The 21,826-nt window shown below is 38.4% G+C and overlaps 1 protein-coding gene across 2 annotated transcripts in view; it reads right to left on the bottom strand.

Annotated features, from left to right (window-relative positions):
* Positions 1-1,120: 1,120 nt before the first annotated feature.
* BRCA2 (BRCA2 DNA repair associated) overlaps positions 1,121-21,826 on the bottom strand; it is a 42,691-nt gene continuing 21,985 nt past the window's right edge. The window contains exons 12-27 of one of the 2 annotated variants that reach the window (XM_054088231.1): positions 21,598-21,690; positions 20,757-20,826; positions 19,967-20,385; positions 18,763-18,953; positions 17,986-18,173; positions 16,983-17,153; positions 16,324-16,675; positions 15,520-15,675; positions 13,316-13,460; positions 9,797-9,918; positions 8,115-8,316; positions 7,725-7,891; positions 7,495-7,630; positions 6,574-6,830; positions 5,742-5,894; positions 1,121-4,131 (exon numbers count right to left, since the gene is read on the bottom strand). In XM_054088231.1, the coding sequence (XP_053944206.1) occupies positions 3,487-4,131; positions 5,742-5,894; positions 6,574-6,830; positions 7,495-7,630; positions 7,725-7,891; positions 8,115-8,316; positions 9,797-9,918; positions 13,316-13,460; positions 15,520-15,675; positions 16,324-16,675; positions 16,983-17,153; positions 17,986-18,173; positions 18,763-18,953; positions 19,967-20,385; positions 20,757-20,826; positions 21,598-21,690 (3,467 nt within the window). In that variant the 3' untranslated portion in view covers positions 1,121-3,486. The remainder of the gene's footprint in view (positions 4,132-5,741; positions 5,895-6,573; positions 6,831-7,494; positions 7,631-7,724; positions 7,892-8,114; positions 8,317-9,796; positions 9,919-13,315; positions 13,461-15,519; positions 15,676-16,323; positions 16,676-16,982; positions 17,154-17,985; positions 18,174-18,762; positions 18,954-19,966; positions 20,386-20,756; positions 20,827-21,597; positions 21,691-21,826) is intronic. The other variant, XM_054088238.1, reaches the window with a different exon arrangement.

The raw sequence follows: 21,826 nt of genomic DNA, 5'->3' as shown, positions 1-21,826 counted from the left end.
ATGGCAGTGATGGTTTGAGGCTGAAGGCAGAGCAGGACACCAGCAGCCTTAGCAGTCACCTGCAAGTGTCAGCTCTTGCTTTACCAGCTGGGAGCCGTTTGCACGGCATCACTGCAGAAGCAGATGTTACCAGTAATCATTCATTATAGGCTGAGCTACTCAGTAACTGGTATTTTATTTTATTGGTTTTTTTTGAAACAAGTCTGCTTTTTACAGTAGGACTGTGAAGCAAATTCCTATACACTCACCTTGGAGCAGCTCTTTGGCAAATTATTCCAGGACAGCTGAAGGTTGCTTCCACTCTAGTTTCACGTCGTGTCTTTACTGGTGATAAAGTCTGTGCTGGTTGTTGGTCCCAAGCAGAGGCTGCAGGTGTGCAGAGCACTGGCTGCTTCACAAGTGAGATGCTGCGGCTGGCAGCCTGCTGCGTTGCCATCACCCTAATTCCACCAGGGGGGAAAAAAAGCTGAGTAATGCAGGATTTGCACAACACAAGGCTTTAAATAAAAGGGCAAACAGATTCTAGATCATCAACGGTGCCTTACAGAGCTAAATGGCAAACCTAAAGGTATTCAGAGTTTGCAAACTCACAGAGAAGCAGAAATTCCTGGTGGTCTTTGAGAAAACTATTCCCACTAACGGTGTTGAGAGACTGTGGCTGTTTCTGATGTATCCAGAAATCCCTGCATCTTTGAGCATCCTCTTCCCTCCCTGTCAAATCTGTAATTTACAAATCCACCTAGAGCCTGAGCCACACCAGGTATGATTTTTTCCCTACATTCCCTCAGACAAAGCAACATTTTTTTTGACCTCTATACTTGATGATAAGTCAGTGTCTGGGCTCTCTACAGCCCTTGTCTGCATCTCTCCAGTCACACACAAGCTCACCCTGAGGCTAACAAGTCATTAGCACTGAAACCCAACCATACTAACATAAAGTAATGCATGGGTCTTTCATTTCAACTAAATACTTTTATTTTCAGTGAATGTTGACTCTACAGAAGAAATTATTCATTGTGTCCCTCAACAAATGGTACAATGGATGAAAGAACAACACAAACACAACCTTCCACAGTGTTCTTCCAACTGAAAAACCAAACAGAGATGAGAGAAGCTTCAGTGGATCAAATGCAGCTTATGGCATAGGTGCCTGTTCCAGCCGCTCTCAATAAGGCCTTCTCAATAAGACCTCATCGCGTCACAGGTACAAACAACATCCCATGTAACTGAAGAGGCAGATTCCTCAGTGAGTTTTAATTATCCGAGTATAAAAGTCTCTAGTATTACCTTTTGCTTCTGAACTATTTTTATTCTTGCATTTTTTCTGCTACATTTCTAAATTTTATTTCTTATGAATCTTTAAATATCGCTGGGTTATGATCTCGCAGCTGCTTCTACACCACTGATCTAAGACCACTATGCCCAGTACAGTCTCCCTCTCATCCCTCTTCCTCCATTCAAGCTTACAGTGAAATTTACTGGCTGTGACACACTTTTTTTGGTTTGTTTTGGGTTTTTTTTTCCTACACATTCTGTCACTAATAAATAACAAGATATGGTTCTAAATTCTTTCTTATGCCATGTGGCAATTTTTTTCTCATACAGTTGTCATTTCTTACCATTTTAATACTCTATATCTGGCTGTATTTACCTTTTTTATCTTCCCACTCCCTCTTGCCTACAGCATTACCGATGGCTTTAAGAGAGACAAAGCGAATGGTGGGAAATGTGGCTCTAATGGATCATAGTGAGATTCGATGCTGTTCCTGTCTCTACCTCTGCTGTCTGGATTTATGTGGGTCTTACCAAACAGCTCCTCCAGCCTGGAAGGAATATTCTAACACACCAAACTGAGCCCTTTATCTTGACAAGACACAGGAGTTCAACTGATGCTGAGATCAACCTGTATACAAATGCTTCTAAAAGGAAACATGAGCATTAGGCTGGCGCTTGTTAACTTCTTAAGTAGGAACAGGGTACAGGAGCAGCTCCGAGTAGCTGATACCTGAACTCAGAAGTACAAAATAATGACCTAAGGAAAAAAAAATTCTTGCAAGAAGAAAAAAAATCAAATACTCCCACCACCAAGTGCTGAGAAGCCACTGACTGATGAATAAGAAGTTATCCCGTAGTAGTTCCATCCATGTTGATAAATTCTGCTGATTATGTCCTCATCAAGAAGCCTGTGATGTTTTAAACAGCACTTGTGATGGCAATTTTTTAAAGCTGGTGTGGATTATTAGGCACTGCTTGTAGAACAGGACAGCAATGAGTTATTTTGCAGTAGTAAATGAAAACACATTGGACATTAACTAGTATGGGTATGGCTGCTATTCATCTAGCAACAAAGCAGACAGAAATAGAAGAGGTATAAAGAAACACGCTGTTTCTGGGCAAAAGCCAAACTGTCTTCAGGACTCAGTAGATGCATGAGGTGAGTTGCATGTTCTACTCAAGCTGTGTTTAAAGAAGTATCATTGTAAATAATTTTAAACTAGAGGGCCCAGGGAACCTGGCTCTGCAGTACTGCACAGGTTTACAGAACTATCAGCAAGCTGGAGTCAGCCCATTACAGTTCTCCAGTCCTTCTATGATGTCCCGCTTGGTGAAAGGAGGCACCCCCAGTTCAGCACTTGAGCCAAGTAAATGGCACAGGACCCCTGAAAAGTTGCTGAGTGGAAACTGGTGGTCTCTTCTGAAACCTCCTCCTTCCTTTGACCCATGCCTGGCGCAAAGGGCAGCCTGACAACAACCTAAAACATGGAATTGGCAGCTGATCTAGCAGGACTGTTTTTCCTCCAATTCTAAGAAGCTTCACCTGTTGCAATTAATGAGAGCAAAGACAGGAATTCAAGTACTAACTCACTCCCAGCAGAAAGACCTTGTGACAAAATCAAAGAAAGATCTTTCATGATGCTGTGGCCTCAAGTGCTCCTTTAAGGAGTAGCTCGGAAAGACTAACCCAGGGTCATTAATACCTTTGCATGGCATTTTGCTGTAAATCAAATAACCATAGCTGTTCTCTCAAACTCAGCACTGTATGGAAAGTTTAAGGGGGAATGTTCAAGAACTATGGCAGAATTACAGAGCAATATTTCAGAACTGAAGTGTTATGTTTGGTAGTGATAAACTTAGAAAATTGTTTATTTTGCTTGACTTCTGCCAGTCAAACACTATTTTAATACTACAAAGGTATCAAAGCTGATTGCTTTAGACTGAAACAAAGATCCTGCTGTAATTTAAGAATACACCAGAATGAAAGCAGTGGCTTATAAAATGTCACCAAACCTTCAGCCATACGATGCTACTAGACAGTACCTTTGTGTGAGAAATGTATAATTACTCCAAATCATTTTGCAGGTGAAATGTTGTTTCATGAGCCTTTGTTTTTGTAACATAGCTTTATTAAATACAATCAGGACTTAATGTACAAAGTGCAAAAATAATTGGAATTTGAAATATATACAATACTGTACATATGCACATTCAGTAGTCTTTTTGGGGTTTTTGTCTTCGTAGCATTCTGTGGGCTGGTAACAACCTCTCAGGTTCCTGTGTGTCCTTCTGAAGAGTCTCACCTACTTCAGAACTGCTTTTTGATGAGCTACTTGCTTCCCCAGTAGACCTGGAACTATTTTTGGGTGAAAGATCATCAGATAAATTAGTAGCCATTGTACAGCGGTTTTCATTGACATAACCAATCTTCCTTTCTTCTGGTATATTATTAATGAGTGCTTGTGTATTAATCATTGCAAGTTCTTCATCAGCAACCAGGTCATTCTCAGGAAGACGGACAGTTTCTCTCAGTTTTCTACAGGGGGTGATATAACCAATATTCTGATTTGTTTCTTTTGGTGACTTGCTACGCTGTAAACCCAAACTTCGTGGAGGCTGAAATGCTTTTTTTAAGGATGGAGAAATCACTGAACAGATTGGTGTCAGTGGTGGAGGGGCAGGTATGCAGCTGAGGAAGTCCATCGCTTTTCTCTTTTTGCTGTTTTTGATATGGTCTTCACTAATTGTAGCAGATGAAGAAGGCGTTTTTGCCGACCCTTGCGCAACAAGTTTCATATTTGGTGTGCTAGTTGACAAAGGGCTTGGATGCTTTATTTCAATTTTAGGAGAAGAGATCTAGTTAAAAAGAAAATATTTACATTGAATAGAATATCCTATTTCATGACCTTCCTCAATCACTTCCACAAAACAAGGCAGAAAAAACCCTGACACAAAACTGCTGTCATCATTCATGTACAATTTAACTTCAGATTGGTGTCTTCTGATGGAGACCAAATGTTATCAAGTGCTGATGCTTGACACATCACTGTTTCCATGTACATTAAGACAACACATTTACATTCTGTTTCTGAGATCTATGCCAAACATATGAGATATTTTCTGTGCCAGATGGTAAGAAATCAAAGCACCCACAAAAAGGGGCTGGTATTCTACTACAAGAAAGCTGGAGAGGGAATATTCATAAAGTCTTCAGGTGATAGGACAGGGGGAACCAGGTATAAACTGGAGAGGGGCAGATTTAGGCTTGATATGAGGAAGAATTTCTTCACCATGAGAGTGGTGAGGCACTGGCACAGGTTGCCCAGGGAAGCTGTGGCTGCCCCATCCCTGGAGGTGTTCAAGGCCAGGTTGGGTGGGGCCTTGGGCAGCCTGATCTAGTGGGAGGTGTCCCTCCCCATGGCAAGGAGGTTGGAACTAGATGATCTTAAAGGTCCCTTCCAACCCGAACTATTCTAGGATTCCATGATTCTACTGCACTGGATGTATCCTCCACAGGTTGTTATACAGGGAAAAACAGGGTCAAAAATTTGAAGAAAAAAGGGGTAGAATATAGATGAAAGGACTTGTAAAATCGCAGTGCACACAGAATAGATGCTACAAAGCAAATAATTTGAACACATGCTTAACCTTTAATGTCTCATCTGTTCTAACTTGATTAATATATTTAATAAACTGATATAAACCAAACCTACAGAATTAATTATTAGCGCTCTGAAACAGAAAAGGAGGACTTATAAAGCTCGAACGCTTGAATTTAGTGCTCAAGAACTGATCTCCCATCAGGGTGCTCCCACCTCCTTCACAGCTGGTGGCAGGAAAAGGTTTAGTTCTGGCTGCGCTCAGTACTCCACGCCAGGAACAACTGGTGCCAGCAGCCTTCACAGGAGACTGCACCTTTTAAGTCAATTTTTGTCAAGACTGCTACAAAATGTAAATATTTAGTAGGTGATAACTCTTCCCTTTTAAATTCTGGAAATAATGAACAATATCTAGGAAAAAAAGACCAAGAGGTAAATTCTCTGAGCAAAAGTAGGAACTGTCAAATGCCATGAAAGAAAAATCTACAGATCAAGATTTTTTACTTCCAGTGATGTTGACATCAGATAATCTTCACAATGGGATCAAGGAAGCAATAAATCATCTATTGGGAAAGGATGATTGATTTTAAATACTCTGAATTTTATATATGTATGCTGTGAAAAAACAGGCCACAAGGGGAAGTTTCCATGTACTGCTTAGAGGAGTAGTTCCACAGGTCCTCCTGGGGAATAATCCTAAACCCACAAAAAGGTAAAGGTTCTCATCAGCTTGCATTGCCCTGAAAAGAACCTATGGAGTGGGCTGAGAGGTGACACCATTTGCCACAGCTACCAGTATAAAACATGACTGAATCTTTACTGTACGTGCTGGCAGTATAAACATAATACGAATTAGCAGAAGCTTACCAGACTTTTATCCTCTGCATAAAGAGCTGAGTTGCAGGAAGGAGAGGGGCATTCCAATCCACATCTTTTACTTAAACTGGCTGGAAGTGAGACATTTCTTTGTAGCAAATTCCTCAATTTACTTTCTGCATCAGAGCAAAAGGAGGCCACATTCTGTAAAGGAGAACAGATTACAACGCATAATAGTTCTTTTTCAAATTGTTTAAGTACTATATGCTCACAAACAAAGTATTTAGGACTTTTTCTCATCATAATCCTACTAGAAATTTATTTTACATCAAACCAATGGCTGTTGCACTTTCCATGGAGGACAATACCATACCTTCCTTTTATTGTTAAGAAGGAAAAAACCTACTGAAAAAAACTTATTTTTCAGTACAAAGTGATAATGCATGACCAAGACGTGCTATTTAGCACAGCTAGAAAATGGAAATAATAAACAAACAAACAAAATCAACAATCTGATACTGCATACGTCCAACTGAGCGAGACAGCAGATTTCCACTTTTCAAATGCTAGAATTGAACTGTCCATGACAGATTCACTGTTGATAGGCACAAAATTTTTTTTTAGCCACAGTATATTCTGTGGCACGTCCTAAAGACATTGTTGGTTAGGCTGAATATAAAATAAAAAACAAAAGACATTCAATCAGTGATATGGAAAGTTCTCCAGGAAAAACGCAGTAATACCTTACTCCATTTTCCAGAAAATCTCCTCAAATTTAACATCTTTGTTTTAAAGATTTATTACTACTAGTGGGCTTTTTGGTGAAGAATGCAATGAAACATTAACTAAAATTAATCATTAAATGAAAAAAATACAGATTTACCTCTATTGTACTTCTCAGTTCATTAAGCTTCTCCTGAAGATAGTCTTCCTTTGGACTTGCTGAGAATACAGAAAGATCTCCAGCCAACAGTATAGGAATTTCTGATCTGAATTCAGATTTCCACTGTAGGTTGCTTGCAGAAAAGAATGAACAGCGGACAACTATATCTTCAATAGCAGAATGTTTAAGATCCGTCCAGATCTTTACTGCCACCAAATTATAGCTTTCATCAGCTAAGTACACCAGAGTAGTGAAACCTAAAAGCAAGAAAAATTCTGAATGAAACCTTAAACTCTGAAGTAAAGGTTGACTGCAGCAACTTGTACCTAGAAAGAGTCATGCACATCTTGAAAGAAAAATTATAAATATAACATGGCAGCCTGTCTGCAGGGTAACAGATCTTTGATTTATATCTTTCATATTCTATGCTGTCTCCCTACTGATTACAGAAAACAACTCAAAATCTGTGCTTCAGTGCTTAAAAAAATAATACTTCCATAGCACTTCCCTTTTCATTCACCAGATTATCTACTGTTCGTACCCATGAGATCCAGTGCCTGGGTTCTACTCATTCCACGACACTACACAAAAGAGGGTGCTCATGTACATGCATGATGCTGCTTCTGCAGATGCTGAACACAGACTTGAGAACTTACATCCACTTTTTACGGGGAAAAAAAGCAAACAAGGAAAGCTTTGCTTGATCTTAGATCCTCCTTTACTAAACTCTTCCTGAGCTAGTAAGTGAAGACAGTTTTTCTTTAGCAAAACAGATTATCTGCCAGTATATCACGATGATGGGCTGTATTAGAAAGTTCTCACAGGCCAGATGCAGGTACAACACTATGATCACTTTGACTTTTGAAATAAAAAAATTAGTGCTTATTCAATGGGAGGACATGAATGTGGTCTGCAACGTACCTGTTCTGCTAATAGAAACTACAACTCCAACTAAATCAACTTCAGCACATGGTGGCCGAAAAGAAGGATCTGACAGACTGGTGAATTTTAGAACCTTTCTTGGAGAGAAAATCTGTATCAGCATCTCCTGTGATACCTGAAGAAACACAAAATCTTTACATAACTACAACACACTTATATAGATTGTGATACATTTTAATGGTACACCTTTATAGAGTTAAAGCACTTACGGGTAATTGTAGATACTGAGTTTTCTTTGTTGCTGTTAACTGTATGTTAGTTGAGTCTGATCTTCTTTTGGACTGTGATGTGCACAGCTGGTAGATTCTGTACCGACTGCCTTCCTTTAACAACGAACAAACATCTACCAGTGGACGCCAGATACTCAGTATCACTCCTAACAATAACAGATTTAAGGAATATTAGCTGTGCAATGCTATTTTGAAGGCTTCTAAAAAAAATAAATCCACAACACTCATTTGCATCCAGAAGTCCTGAAATGAAACTGGAAAAATTAACATGCAACCTAGAATACTGCTGGAAAACTCTTCATATCCACCTGCTGTGTTGGCTGGTTACCATGCCTAGATAAAAGTTTTTACAGTTTTCTAAGTACTAACCTTTACATTTTTCTTGCTTTTTGTAGTCTACCACACACAACTTCCACACAGTAGACACATCTCTTTTGGAACAACCATTTTCTTCCTGTTCTGCTGACTCTAAAGCCTTCTTGAATTCTTCCTGTATTTGAGTTTGCTTCCTATCATTCATCAACTGCCTGTAAGCATTCAAAGCTTTCAATTGGTCTTCACTGAGATATCCCTGTAACCAAGAGAAAATGTAATCAGTATCTTTTTTACTAATTGAACAAAAAAATCTTGTCAAGGTCTTAGATAGCCTCTTTCTGAAGTGTTCATCTCTAAGGAGCAATTTATTGTTCAACTGATACACCACTAGGACTTGAAATAAGGTGTGTTAACACAGCAGGAGTCACCAGTCTTGACCAGTACTCAGCTGGTGCTTTGTTGTCCAAGTTCTCACATGATAATTACTGAGATACCTGCTTTAGAGTGCATAACTGAGGTGAATATTTTATATAACAGGCACACTTGCCTGTATCACAAGAAATATTAGAGAAAAAAAATCTGTAAGAAGAGTTGCACCTCTCAGCAGGCTGCTACCTCTCATGACACAGCAATTTATACTGAAATGTATCGGAAGCGTTAACTTTCTGACCACTCCTTCAAGATCCAGATGCTCTTACAGGTAGTACTACAGTATTTTACTGAAATAACAGATTGTGTGGTTTTATAACAGCCAAGGACTCTGCCTTGCAAAAGGCGAGGCATGTATTTAATTTTTAACAACTGGAAGGGATTAATCACCTGCATTTTTATTAATAATCATAGAATGGTTTGGGTTGGAAGGGACCTTAAACAGTTCTAACCCCCCTGCCATGGGCAGAGACACCTCCCTCTAGATCAGGCTGCCCAAGGCCCCATCCAACCTGTCCTTGAACGCCTCCAGGGATGGGGCAGCCACAGCTTCCCTGGGCAACCTGTGCCAGTGCCTCACTATTCTCATCGTGAAGAATTTCTCCTAATGTCTAATCTAAATCTTTCCCCCTCCACTTTAAAGCCATTCCCCCCTGTCCTATCACTGTGTGTCCCTATAAAAGGTCCCTCTCCAGCTTTCTTGTAGCCCCTTAAGGTACTGGAAGGTCGCTATAAGGTCTTCCCAAAGCCTCCTCTTCTCCAGGCTGAACAACCCCAACTCTCTCAGCCTGTCCTTATAGCAGAGGTGCTCCAGCCCTCTGATCATCTTTGTAGCCTCCTCTGGACATAAAGGCATAAACATTTAAAAGTTATGATTGAATTGGGGCCGGAAATGAAGAGAACAATGACACTATAATCATTCAAACACTTCAGTGAACAGCATGCAAGAATAAGTGCATGAAACTCAAGACTCATGGGATGCATTTAGTTTTCATATATGCAAAACAAAGCAAAGTAATAAAATTATGAGTAACATTAACTTTTAATCGTGCTATATCCTGAATTTTTATATCAAGAGAAAACATCATTCTGTTTCACAATCCAAGATATTTTTCATCTATTTCAACAAGCCTTCATTAAAATATTTTTTTTAATTTTTAATCTTTATTTAGCAATAATTGCTGCAGAAAATCTCAAAAGGCAGCAAAAAATAAAGAATAATTTAATGGTTGATTTTAGTAGAAGATAATAAATTGTAAACTACTCCAGAAGCATTTCAAAATTAGCTCAGTAGGCTCTACAATTACCTCCATATAACCAGGATCAGATGCATTCTGAATTGCTTCATAAAGTTCTGCACCATCTTGCAGACTATGGATCTGCTGTCTTGTGACTATGCGAGATCTTGATGTTCGTCTGCTAGTTCTCTCTGTTGAAAAAAAGCCATTACGTTGAGTACAACCAATACATTTTAAAAGCAAAAGAAAAAATTATTTAAGAAGCATGGTAGTACTGAAGCTTTGGCAGAACAAAAGTACAAACTGCTTCTATATGGGAGCTGATATAAGCATGTGTGTGCGTGTGTAGGTGTGTGTATGTATATATATATATATATGTAAGTATATTAGGAAAATACAAGCAGAAATAAAATCTCATTAACTTAAATACAACATTGACTAGAATATTACACAAACTTTGGGGAAGCCAGTATCCATGTCTGCACTCAGGAGAAGGTGAGAGACTTGACTGGCTGCCTCAAAACTTGAGATACTTAACCATATTTTTACTCTGACACTTCCCATCATACAGCAGAAAAGTAGAAAACTCTCAAAGACACCAAAATCCAGGACAATAGGTGACCACAGGCCTGCACATGAAGCCTCCTTAGGACACCAGCTAAAATATAAGTTAATGTCACTACATTAAACTATTACTGTCTTATTAGGCAAGTCATTTTGCTGCCAGCATTTTGATGAATTCCTTCAGCATGGTAGACTCCACTACAGATGATCTGTAGCTAAGAAGAGTCACATACATCTTGAAAGAACTGATAAGTATAACATGGCAACCTGTCTGTGCGGTAACACATCTTTCATGCTTCGTTCATAGTCTGTGCTATCTCACTACTGATTACAGAAAACAACTCTTTAAGTCCAGTGCCAATCAAACATAAAACAACACAACGAGGTGACCGATACGTGGAAGTTACGAATTATACAGTGACCTCCGATTTCAACTAAGAGTTCAGGTTTGGGCTGGTTTTGTTTTTTTTTTTTTTTTTCCTTTATGGTATGGTTTTATTTGCCTTTTCCTTGTTATTTGTGAGAAATTCCATGTTCTGAGAGAGCAGTTCAAGAACATCTCAGCATTACAAATCACCACGAGAAAGATCTATGGAAAGGGAAAGGCTAGATGGGTTGTAGATCACAGAATGGAAGGGAGTTGGAAGGGAACCACAAGGATCATTTGACTCCAACCCCTATCCCTGCACAGGACAACCCCAAAATTTACACTGTGTGTCTGAGTTCAAATGCCTCTTGAATATTTTTAGGCCTGGCACCATGACTGCTTCCCTGAGAAGCCTGTTCCAGTGCTCCACCACCCTCTGAGTGAAGAACTTTTTCCTAATATCCAACCTAAACCTCTCCTGGCACATCTTCCTGCCATTCCCTCGGATCCTGTCACTGGTCAAAAGAGAGAAGAGGTCAGCTCCTAATCCTCCTCTTGTAAGGAAGCAGTAAACTTCTATGAGGTCCCCTCTCAGTCTCCTCTTCTCCAGGCTGAACAAACCAAGTGACTTCAGATGTTCCTCATACGACTTCCTCTCTAGACCCTTCACTACTTTGTGGCTCTAGATACGACCCTGTTAACTTTGAAGTGCATAGGCCACAGTTAATGATGGAATCCTACCTGTTTCTGGTGGGAAAACCCAACAAAACAAACCCAACAGAAAACGCTCCCCAAATCCAGACCAGAATATCAAGGTGGCTAGAATCCATAATCAGAGTGACAAGAATCCTAATACTCTTCCTCATTCCTGTTTAGTTTAGGGTTTTCTCATGTCCAGAGGGAACCTCCTGTGTTTCAGTTTGTGCCCACTACTTCTGGTCCAGTCATTGGGCACCGCTGAGTAAAGCCTGGCTCGGTCCTCTTTGCACCCTCCCTTCAGGTATTCATGCACATTGATCAGATTCCCCTGAGCCTTCTCTTCTCCAGGCTAAATGCACTTTCTCGGTCTTTCCTCCTATGTCAGATGCTCCAGTTCCTTAAGCATTTTCATGGCCCTTTGTTGGAATCTCCAGTACTTCCATGTCTCTCTTGTACTGGGGAGCCCCAAACTGTACTAAACAGAGGGGAAGGATCACCAACCTAGACCTGCTGTCAACAGCCCTTAACTTGTTGACCATCAGGGTCTTTTCTGCAAAGCTGCATTGGCACATGGGTCTATTTCTTCTCAGGTGTCAGATTTGCCCTTCCCTTTGTTAAACTTCACAACGTTCTTGTCGGCCTATTTCTCCAGCCTGTTGAGGTCTCTCTGGATGGCAGCAGTCACTCATCCTAATTTTGTATCACCAGCAAACCTGCCCAGAGTACACTCTGCCCCATCATCCAGATCATTAATGAAGATGTTAAAACAGGACTGGGCACAGTATTGATCCCTGGCGTACACCTCTAGTTACCGGTCTCCAACTAGACTTTGTGTCACTGATCACTGCCCTCTGGGACCAACTGTTCAGCCAGTTTTCAGTTCACCTGACAGCTCATCTAGCTCATGCTTCACCAGCTTCTCTATGAGCATCTTAAGGGAGACAGTGTCAAAAGCCTCACTGAAGTCAAGGCAGACAATATCCACTGCCATTCCCCACCTAGCCAAGCCAGTAATTTCATCACAGAAGACTGTCAGAAGTCAAACATGACTTCCCCATGATGAATCCCTGCTGACTACTCCCAGTCATCTTCTTGTCCTTCATGTGCCTGGAAATGCTTTCTAGGATTAGTTGTTCCATCCCCTTTTCAGGGATCAAGGTAAGGCCTATAGTTAGTTGTCTGGGTCCTCCTTCTTGTCCTTTTTGAAGACAGGAAGACGCATTTGCTTTCCTCCAGTCTTCAGGCACCTTTACCAATCACCATGATCATTCGAAGAGGATCAAGAACAGCCTCACAGACATCAATCAGCTCCTTCAGCATTTGTGGATGCATACCATCACTGACCATGGAATTACATATGTGCAATTTTATTGTCTTCCACCAAGGGTACGTCTTCCTTGCTCCAGAATTTCCCCACATTCAGTACCTTAGCCTTCCCTATGTCCTGTGTCACTAGAGTCCCCGTCCCATTTAGCAGCTCCACCAGCCTCAGCATCACCACAGTCCTGCAGTGTTCATGAGTAAAGATGCTGAGTGTTAGGTGTTGGTGTTTATGTCTATTGAGATACATCCTGAGCAGCACCCACCTCCGAGTGAAATATTACAGTGTCAGATCTTGGAAGAGAATGGAATTACCAATTCTACAACTCTGTAGCACTTCCCTGAGCATTATCTCAATAGTAATTTTTTAGTAGCCTGGCTACCAACATGTTCAGGAAGAGTCTCCTAGATAGCTGCAAAGCCAAGCAAATAAGTATGGAACTGTTTTGCACTGAAAGGTTCTGATGCATAGGAAGTAAAAAATCTAAAACAAGACAACAGAAAAAATAACAAAGAAAACAACCCAATGCTCTATCTTTGTTTCTCTACCACCAGAGAAGTTTTTGCCAGTTTATTTAAACTCTTCTGTCAAATATTTTGTGTTCTTATTACATGTCCTGAAACAAAGAAAGCTTTACCTTCACGCTTTTCATACTCTGCTTGGATTTTTGCAAACAGAGTTTCCAGTTTCTTTTGTTGATCCTCTGCATGTTTGGCAGCTTCCCTTTCTTCAGCTCGGCTATTACGAAACACATAAGAACCAGCTGCTGTCTTTTCCACCCACTGAAAAAGATTCAAACAAAAAATGGACCCATTTTCATTTTTAACCTCATCTAGCTTCCTTCTAATACTCACTGTTAAGCAAAAATGCTTTAAAAAGTGAAGAGGCAATAGATCATAAGGTCTTTCAGTATAATAGATAAAAGGCAAAACCCCACAGCATTTTTTGGTAAATCTCCACAAGATATACAGACAGAATGGAGCAGTAGTCAAAGCAGCTTGAGTTAACTTCTGAAGAAACTATAGCTTATAGTAACAGGTATCAATGACATGATTTAGAAGACAGCTGTATCTCACTTATAACTTAAGATAGAAACCATCGAATTCAATGCTTAAAAGTATACCAGAACTGCATTCTACCCCATTTCCTTCCACCTCAATGTACTGTCTGTTTTAACATGCTATATCAGACGCTGTAAAAGAATTATGACATAGTTCTGCAGATTCTCTTAAACTTTTTCTGCCTGAAATGGTTCCATATGACTAGAGTTTCGCCCACAACCCTGCCAGAACAGCCTTGCCTGATGCCTTAAGAGTCTGGTGCGAAGAGACAGGTGAGCCAAAGAGGTCACTGCTGAAAGTGGTCCCTTCCCTTCCCCTTTGCTGCAGCATCCCACCTTCTCCCTGGCACATACATGGCCCTACCATGTATGTGACGTCGTCAGAGAACATTAGTTTGTTAATCCAATAGACAGCGGTTTGTTGTTTAGGTTTTCTTTTTCATTATTATTATTATTATTATTATTATTATTATTAGTTACTTACTCCTGGTTTAATGAATTAAATTAGCTAAGCAACAGTATCAGGTGAGCTCCAGGTTATTAAAGAGAAGCAGCAAGACTATAGCAAGAACAAGATAAGGAAGGGTTGAAGGACTGACCCTTATGAGGCAGTGAATTATTGAAACAGGCCCTGCCTGGCTCATTAACTGCATGCCATGTATTTCCTACACTATTCACAGTTTGACTCCTTTAATTAGCATTACTATGATTCATATACTCTTTGACCTCTTGAGGAGACAGACAGCCCAAGTCTTCCTATCATTTTGGTATGTTTGAGTAAGAGTCTCAGTCTCTTTAAAAAAAAGACTATATCAGTACATCAACTCTCGATACAGTGAGATACAAAACACCACTTTCCTCCCCAACCTGGGAGTCAGTTACTGTGATGTTGTTTCAGATTACAGTCCCCTTTCTGGGACTTAAATAAATGCGAGTTCTATGAGGCAGCTCACATAGTAAGTGCTGCAATTTTCTCCATTCAAGTAATGATCTAAATATCAAAGTAACAATCCAAAATAAAGACTACTATTACTTTTGCAGAACTCAATCTACATCAACCATCAGTTATACAACACTTCAGAAAGAAAGCAATGGAATAAGCCGTATACTGGTTAAAGTGTTAACATTAAGAGGACTGATTACTAAAAAATATTATTTCTTTTTGTAGGCAGTGCTGTTATAGAAGTAAGTAGCTACAGTTCAGTCTGACCATACTCAAAATGTCTGGATATCAAGTGGTATTTAGAGCATCTGAAATCTATTTTACACTGTAAGCACACAGTATATTCAGTAATACTTTAAAATAATACATATTAGTAATACAGCCAGCTACATGTAAGAGCAAGTCATCCTACTAACAGTTATAAATATTTAACTTCTTTGAAGGGATATGTATATTAATAATAGAAAAAAAAAAGGACTTTCCACTTCTACTTGGAGTTGAAACATTGCTTTTTTCTCCTTTAAAAAAGTTACTCTGCTTTTTAGATTACAGAACTGAAAATCAACGATTTCTGGCTTGATTTTTGAAGCTGAAAGCAGAGCCAACCAGAAGATATTGAGTGCACACTGAAATTCTTCTTACAGTAAGATAGTCCAATCGTGAAATATTAAATACATGCATGCTGCAAGAACCACTCCTGTTCACTTAACACATAATTATCTTTTCTTATTTTTTTAGCTCTCTATATTATATCTGATTTGAGCAATGATAGAGCAATTAACTAATGTAACTTAGATCTCACAACTCCTGTTAGAGTCATAAAATACTTACATCATACCTGAATAGGGTAAGTTCTTTGAATAACTACATCGATGCAACCCACTGCACCACCCTCACTGTAAAGTGATGACAAAGGCAAAGGAAAAGGTCTGGGATCCCGATGAAATCCTAGTTTTGCATGCCATCGTGCACATCTAGTGCTGTTCGCTGAAATCTGAACAAATTAAATGTTGAACTGTCAGAGGTAGGTCAAGAAAGACATTCAATTATATCTAGAGGAAAGAATATTTTCACACTGACCTAACTAAGAATATCTCATTTTTGCACCTGACATATAACATCGTAATTTTAAGGTTTCTTTTCACACTGAAGAATATATTTTAAATAGGAACTAAAAATCTGAGCAGTTAAAATTCTCTAGGAAGTGGACACCTATGAGGCAAGCCACTGCTTTGTACCAGAGAAGCCAATTTTTCACGCTGAAACTTCACGCAGCACTTTAATCATCCTTAAGCAAATCAAGCCCCACCCCATCCAAACCAATCCTGTCACAACCTGAATTTTTCCCCTCATTCTCCCTCCAATTTCCTTATTGTCTGTGACAAATACTGTTTGTAACTTCGTGCTTAACCAAATTAAGCAGCTGGAACCAACAAAACAGACAGCAAAACCTGGCAGAATTTTATATTGTAAACTTGAATAGTGCCTTATATGCCATATCTTATAAATCTGGTTATTAAACTTTGTCAGTTTGTAAAGCCCTGACAAAACCTTTTCTGTTTACAAAACGTGGCTCATGTAAATAGCATTTTTCACATCTCTTGGTCACACCCAATCAAGCTGAACTAATATTTTGTTTTACCTTTAACATGAGGGAATCTGGAGCTTCCAGTGGTGTGCATCCATTTTGAGGGCCAACAAGTTCTGCTCCTTGCACTATGATCTTCTGACCAACAGTCAGCCTTCTTCTATGTAAGAAAGCTTTGAGAGGTGGATCCAGAAGAGCTCGAATGCCATACCAGCCATCAGTAACTTCAATTATTGCTGTTGCTTTTGTACTTTCCACATTCTTATTGCTACTGCTAGGAGATACGACAGTGTTTAGTGATATGATTTTAGAAATACACAGTACAAGTGTTTTACCTGCCGCATCATCTCTCTCTGTTATCTTTTTGATTGCTGATCGTTTACTTTTATCAACTTCCAAATCATACCTACAAAAGAGAACCCGTGACACTCTGTTAAAGCAAACAAAATCCATCGCATTGTTTTTCCTTAAAAAACAACTGTAGCAAAACATTGCTTACTCAATCTACACAATTAAGTAGCAAAGTAAAAGTTACCTAAATTCCTGCAAATACCACATTGCATTTCTACTGTTCATATGTGTAAGCTTAACAATATAACCATTCTGATAAATAGTACATGCAAAGTAGATGTGCTTATTTGGCAATATTATAAACTAGAAAGTACACGGATTCAAAAATAACGACTCTAAATACATTGCTATACATTACTTACCTATATTTCAGCTGCAACAGCACAGTTTCTGGTGTTAAACATCTATTAGCAAATTTGTCTGGAAAAGACACTTCCATGGCTGCCAATTTCCATATGATCCACCTATAGTGATTGTAAACCCAGGCCTCTGTTATTAGCTTGGGATCCACACCAGGAGTGTCACAAAGGGCTCTGCAGATAAATTGTTGATATATTAACCTAAAAACCACTGTAAGTTTTTATGTGCTTATTTTTCCCTAGCATTGTATTTAACATATGTACACAGGCAACATTAACAAAGGAATATTTATTACAGTGAAAACAGGGAGATTACACTGCATAACCTGATATGGTTATTATCTGAATACTGAAGTCTTGTCCTTGTACACAGCATGCATGTGCACATCTGCATTATTGAAACAGACTTTTGACCCTAGCAGTAGCTCCAGGGGCAAGCTCTTTTGGCTTCACACAGCTAGGCACAGATAAAGGGACAGAGGTGTGCTCTACTCTACAAATCTAGTTTATTTTTGTAAGTCTGCTTTAGAAAAGATTATATTGAAAACCATATTTTCCACCCTGCCCTGCCAAAGAAGCCCCCTAAGCAGTCCCCTATCAACTTTCATTCCCATAAAAAACTCTATAGAGCCCAACCAAAATAAAACCTTTTCCACTTGAAAACGAAACCAAAACCTATTTGTACTAAGGGGGTAAAATGCTGAATTAATAGTAACATTTTTCTAGATTGTTTATTCTGTTGAAGAGTCCCTAGGAATCTTATAAATTGGCGTTGTATGTTTTCTTTAAAGCTTAGTGAAGGTCACTACTAACATTAGTTTAAATACTAAATTTACAATCCTACAATATCTTTAGTTAACACTAGCAGAGGTGCACTAAAAATGCACAGTAAAATAGTAGTCAGAGGCTTTAAAAGGTCCTTGAGTTTGATTTACTCTAGGGGATATGAGAATAACTAGCTAATAAAAAAGACACTTAGTGTCTCAAGTGACATAAGTAACAGTACCTGTAAAACTCCTTTTTTCCAGCTTTTCCCTCATCCGTAGGTATCAGCCATCCTCCATCAGCAAGCTGCATCCCATTTCCAGCTAATAAATACTCCTTACTGAAAAAATCTTTGATGAGAAACTCGAAAGATTCTGCATTTGTGCTGTTAACGTGTACGCAATGCGCTGAAACACCGTATGTATAAAGCTGAAAAAAATTAGATGAAAAAGACAAAATAATGACTATACAGTAAGAATTCAGCTAAGGGGTTTTAGAGCAAATGCTATAAACTTACATAAAATATTTCCTTGAGCTTTTGTCTGGCCTTGTCATTTCATAAGCAATCCAAGGAAAATGGAAGAATACTCAGCTGTTGTTTTAGCAGAACAGCATCACAGCATGCTTTAAAAACAATTGGCTTTGTACCTGCACTGTACCAGTAGCAAGAGGCTTTCAATATAGACTTACCCATGCTTAAATTTTAACCAAGTGTTACCCTAAAACAGCTCTTCCTATGGGTTAAAAGTCAATAGCAGCTATAATTGATGGATTTTTCCCTTGTTTGATGCTTCACTTGTTTGATTATAACATTATAGAGACATTTGTGACCATTATTTAGAACAGTTTTAAAAACTGTAGATATGCAAAGCTACTTACAAACTATAGCAACTAACACAATAGCTACTGTTAAATACTTATCTCAAAACTGGGGAATGTGTCTATTCAAAAGAAGCGTCTTTGGTTGTCTTAAGGAACAAGAACCCAGGAAAGACACAATAAAAAGTTATCAATGTACCTCTTCCATAGAATAAAAACTAGGAGATTTCTCTTCTACTGCAGTTTTCAGAGAGATTCTATTTCTTGCAGATGTTTTAATGAGGTAAAGACTGCCTGGCTGTGAGCTAATATTTTGCCTGTATTTCTTTTTAATTCTCATTTCCTGCAGATCTCTGGCACAGCGGAGATTTGTCATCATCTTGACCATAGCTGCAAAGCAAAAAAAAAAGTCATCAAACACCCTTTTTTTACAGTGTATCTCCATTTAATATATACAGTCACACTATAAAAGCAGATTCAGAGAAGCATATTTTCTAAGGCACTCTGCAGATTTTTAGAAACTGCAGCGGTCCAAATATTCGAAGTTAAATGCATTTAAAAAGCATTGTTTCAGTGTTTACTGAAAGCATTTGAATAATATTTATAGGAAATGAATGATATGAAATGAATATGACTATGTAAGTCCCTAAAATAAACTTAAATCCACATATTTTACTAATCAGGCTGAAATCCATCGTCACAGAAAACTCCAAACAAACAGAAATCAGTTGACGATGACTACAAAGTCTGTAATCCTGAGATTTTGATGTGTAAATCTGGGATCTAATTCTGCAAATGTTCATTCACAATCTTCACATTCATTGAACTATGTACAATGCGTCCTTTTGAAAAAAAAAAGATTATTTGATTGTAAATTGCAGAAGTTATAAACACTGGAACATTACACTGCAACATTCAAGAGAGCTTAGATGGCAGAAGCCCACCCACCTCTTTGAAAATAGCACAGTCAGACATTTATACTGTTAAGCCTATATTTCAATTACAAAACACAATGAAAACAAGCTTCTATAAAAGTGAATGAAGTCTAGCAAGGCTAGTCTTTAAGTTCCTAGAATACTTTACTTAAGACGTATATAAAATCAAATGAAACATAAGCCATCTTAAACATTTGCTTCTCAAGCACTGTGTGAAAACAATTTGCTCTTAATTAACTTTGGAGATGACATGCATATGCTTTATTTTGGAATGCAATATAGAATATTAGGAAAGTAATTATTTCCCAATTTTCCTGCAACATTGCCACTCCACCCCCAAACCCATGCTTAAAAAAGAAGCTTATTTTTGTTTAAAAAAGAAGTTTGACAGAATATTCAAAACCCTTAAAGGTTCGGTTATGGTAGTTGGTATTCACAGTAGGTTAAGGGATCAAAATTGGAAAATACCTAAATTGCCATTTTCTAGGTCAGAGTCTGCTGCATGCTGGATGCAAGACTGGTGATCCTGAGGTTCTGCAGTATTTTCTTCAGCTGTGATCTGATTTAATTCTGTCTCTTCAGTTACATTTTTGCTGATTGGTGAGTCACATCTTTTGCTGCTGCCTTGTTCACCTTCAGAAAATGTCTGCTTGGTTTTGAAGGGTGGAACAAAACTTTTAACAGTTTTGCCAGATTTGTACAAACTCTTTGGTTCTTCGCTCTCCTTTGCTGAGGCCTTAGATGGAGTAGAAGCCTCTGAAGTACTGCTTGAAGACTGCCTCAGTGTACAGTGCTGAAAAATGGCAGGTTTAGATTTGAATCCTTTGAGGTCTTGATCTGGTAGAGTAAGGGTAGGATTCTTGACTTCTTGTCGTTCTTTAGTATCCCTACAGAGATGAAAACATTTAAGCATACAGGTTTCAGCTTCCTGACAAAACACTTCGTCAGGATTTTGATATTCTTTATTTAATAATACAACTTTCAAGACTATGTCAATAAAAACTCTTTGACATTTTAAAAACTGAATTGCTAATTTCACTCTATAGAGAAATGCAAGTGTAATATTTGTTCAGCACCTCACTGATCTACTGCAGCAATATGTGTTATATGGTTATATCTTTATTTTGAAGTAAAACTGTTAGTCTTTTATAAAGTTGGGTAGGAAATTACTACTATATATTTTTAAAAAGTTACAAGAGCTTGCAAGTTATAAGAAATTGCATTAGAAGAATGCCAAAATATAGTATAAATTTCTTACCCAAAAGGTTGACAAGTTACAGGTTTTAATGGCACATGGTACATAAATTTTCTTCTGTCTTTGGAAATGCCTACAAATAATAAGAAACAAAATGTTTTAAATGTTACATTACATGGATAGATATAAAAATATAGAAAAGTTTCCAGAGTGGATTTAAACAGCTTTGTTCTCCCCCCCTTCCCCAATATAGAGTGTTTTTATATGAACATCTTCATGCTAGTAGATGACAGATCTAAAGAATTAGTGGTCACAATGGAGAACTCTCAAAAGTTCCTATCTGTGAGCCTGCAAGACGTTTTTAGGCTCCCGAAATAGAATGTTTATCACAGATTTTATTCCAGGTAGGCTCAGTGGTCAATTTAGAACCCCATATTACTGGCTTGAAATATCAAAATAATCTGTAGTGTAGACACCAACCAGTAAGTGTATCCTTCACCAATTATTATATGATGAAAATACCAGTGCTATCTCATTTTCCACTAGATAATAGTTTTTAGTTGATAAATTACAGATCAATAAAATACAAATTCTACTCTCAGTAGGAAGAATGTGAGATTTAGGATCGTGAGAAACTAGATAAATTCCTACCAACCTGGAAATTAAATCAGTTCGTGCAGTAGTAGTACATTGTAATATACTTGGATTCTGCACAATAAGGCCAACTATTAGTTGTGTGGTTTCAAGTTGGCAGAGACATTACCATAGTAGCTTCCCTGGCTTTCCATGACTATATTCATAAAAGAAGCAGTTACAGCAATCTTATAAGTTAGCTTACTGGAAACTGAAGGAGGTAACAACCTACATCAGTTTGCCACTTAGAACACAACAAGAGTAAAATTACCATCAGGGGTGGTTTTTGAAGCTTTCAAAGATCTGGGGAAAGTCTTTGTTCTGTTAAATTCAAGCAGTAGCTGTCTTTTAATTGGAGGTTCCCCTAGGAAAAAAAAGACAGATTTTTAAAAGCGATGTTCCTTTTTTTGGTTCACTTTCTTACCAATACTGTATAACTTAATCATAATTTCTAAATAAAACATTCAAGTACTCAGAACAAGCAGAAGTAGCAAATTTCC

The sequence above is a fragment of the Cuculus canorus genome, chromosome 1 (genome assembly GCF_017976375.1).
Source record: "Cuculus canorus isolate bCucCan1 chromosome 1, bCucCan1.pri, whole genome shotgun sequence".
NCBI classification, from domain to species: Eukaryota; Metazoa; Chordata; class Aves; order Cuculiformes; family Cuculidae; genus Cuculus; species Cuculus canorus.
Note: the sequence above shows the minus strand (reverse complement) of the source record. Positions and strands in the feature narration are given on the sequence as shown.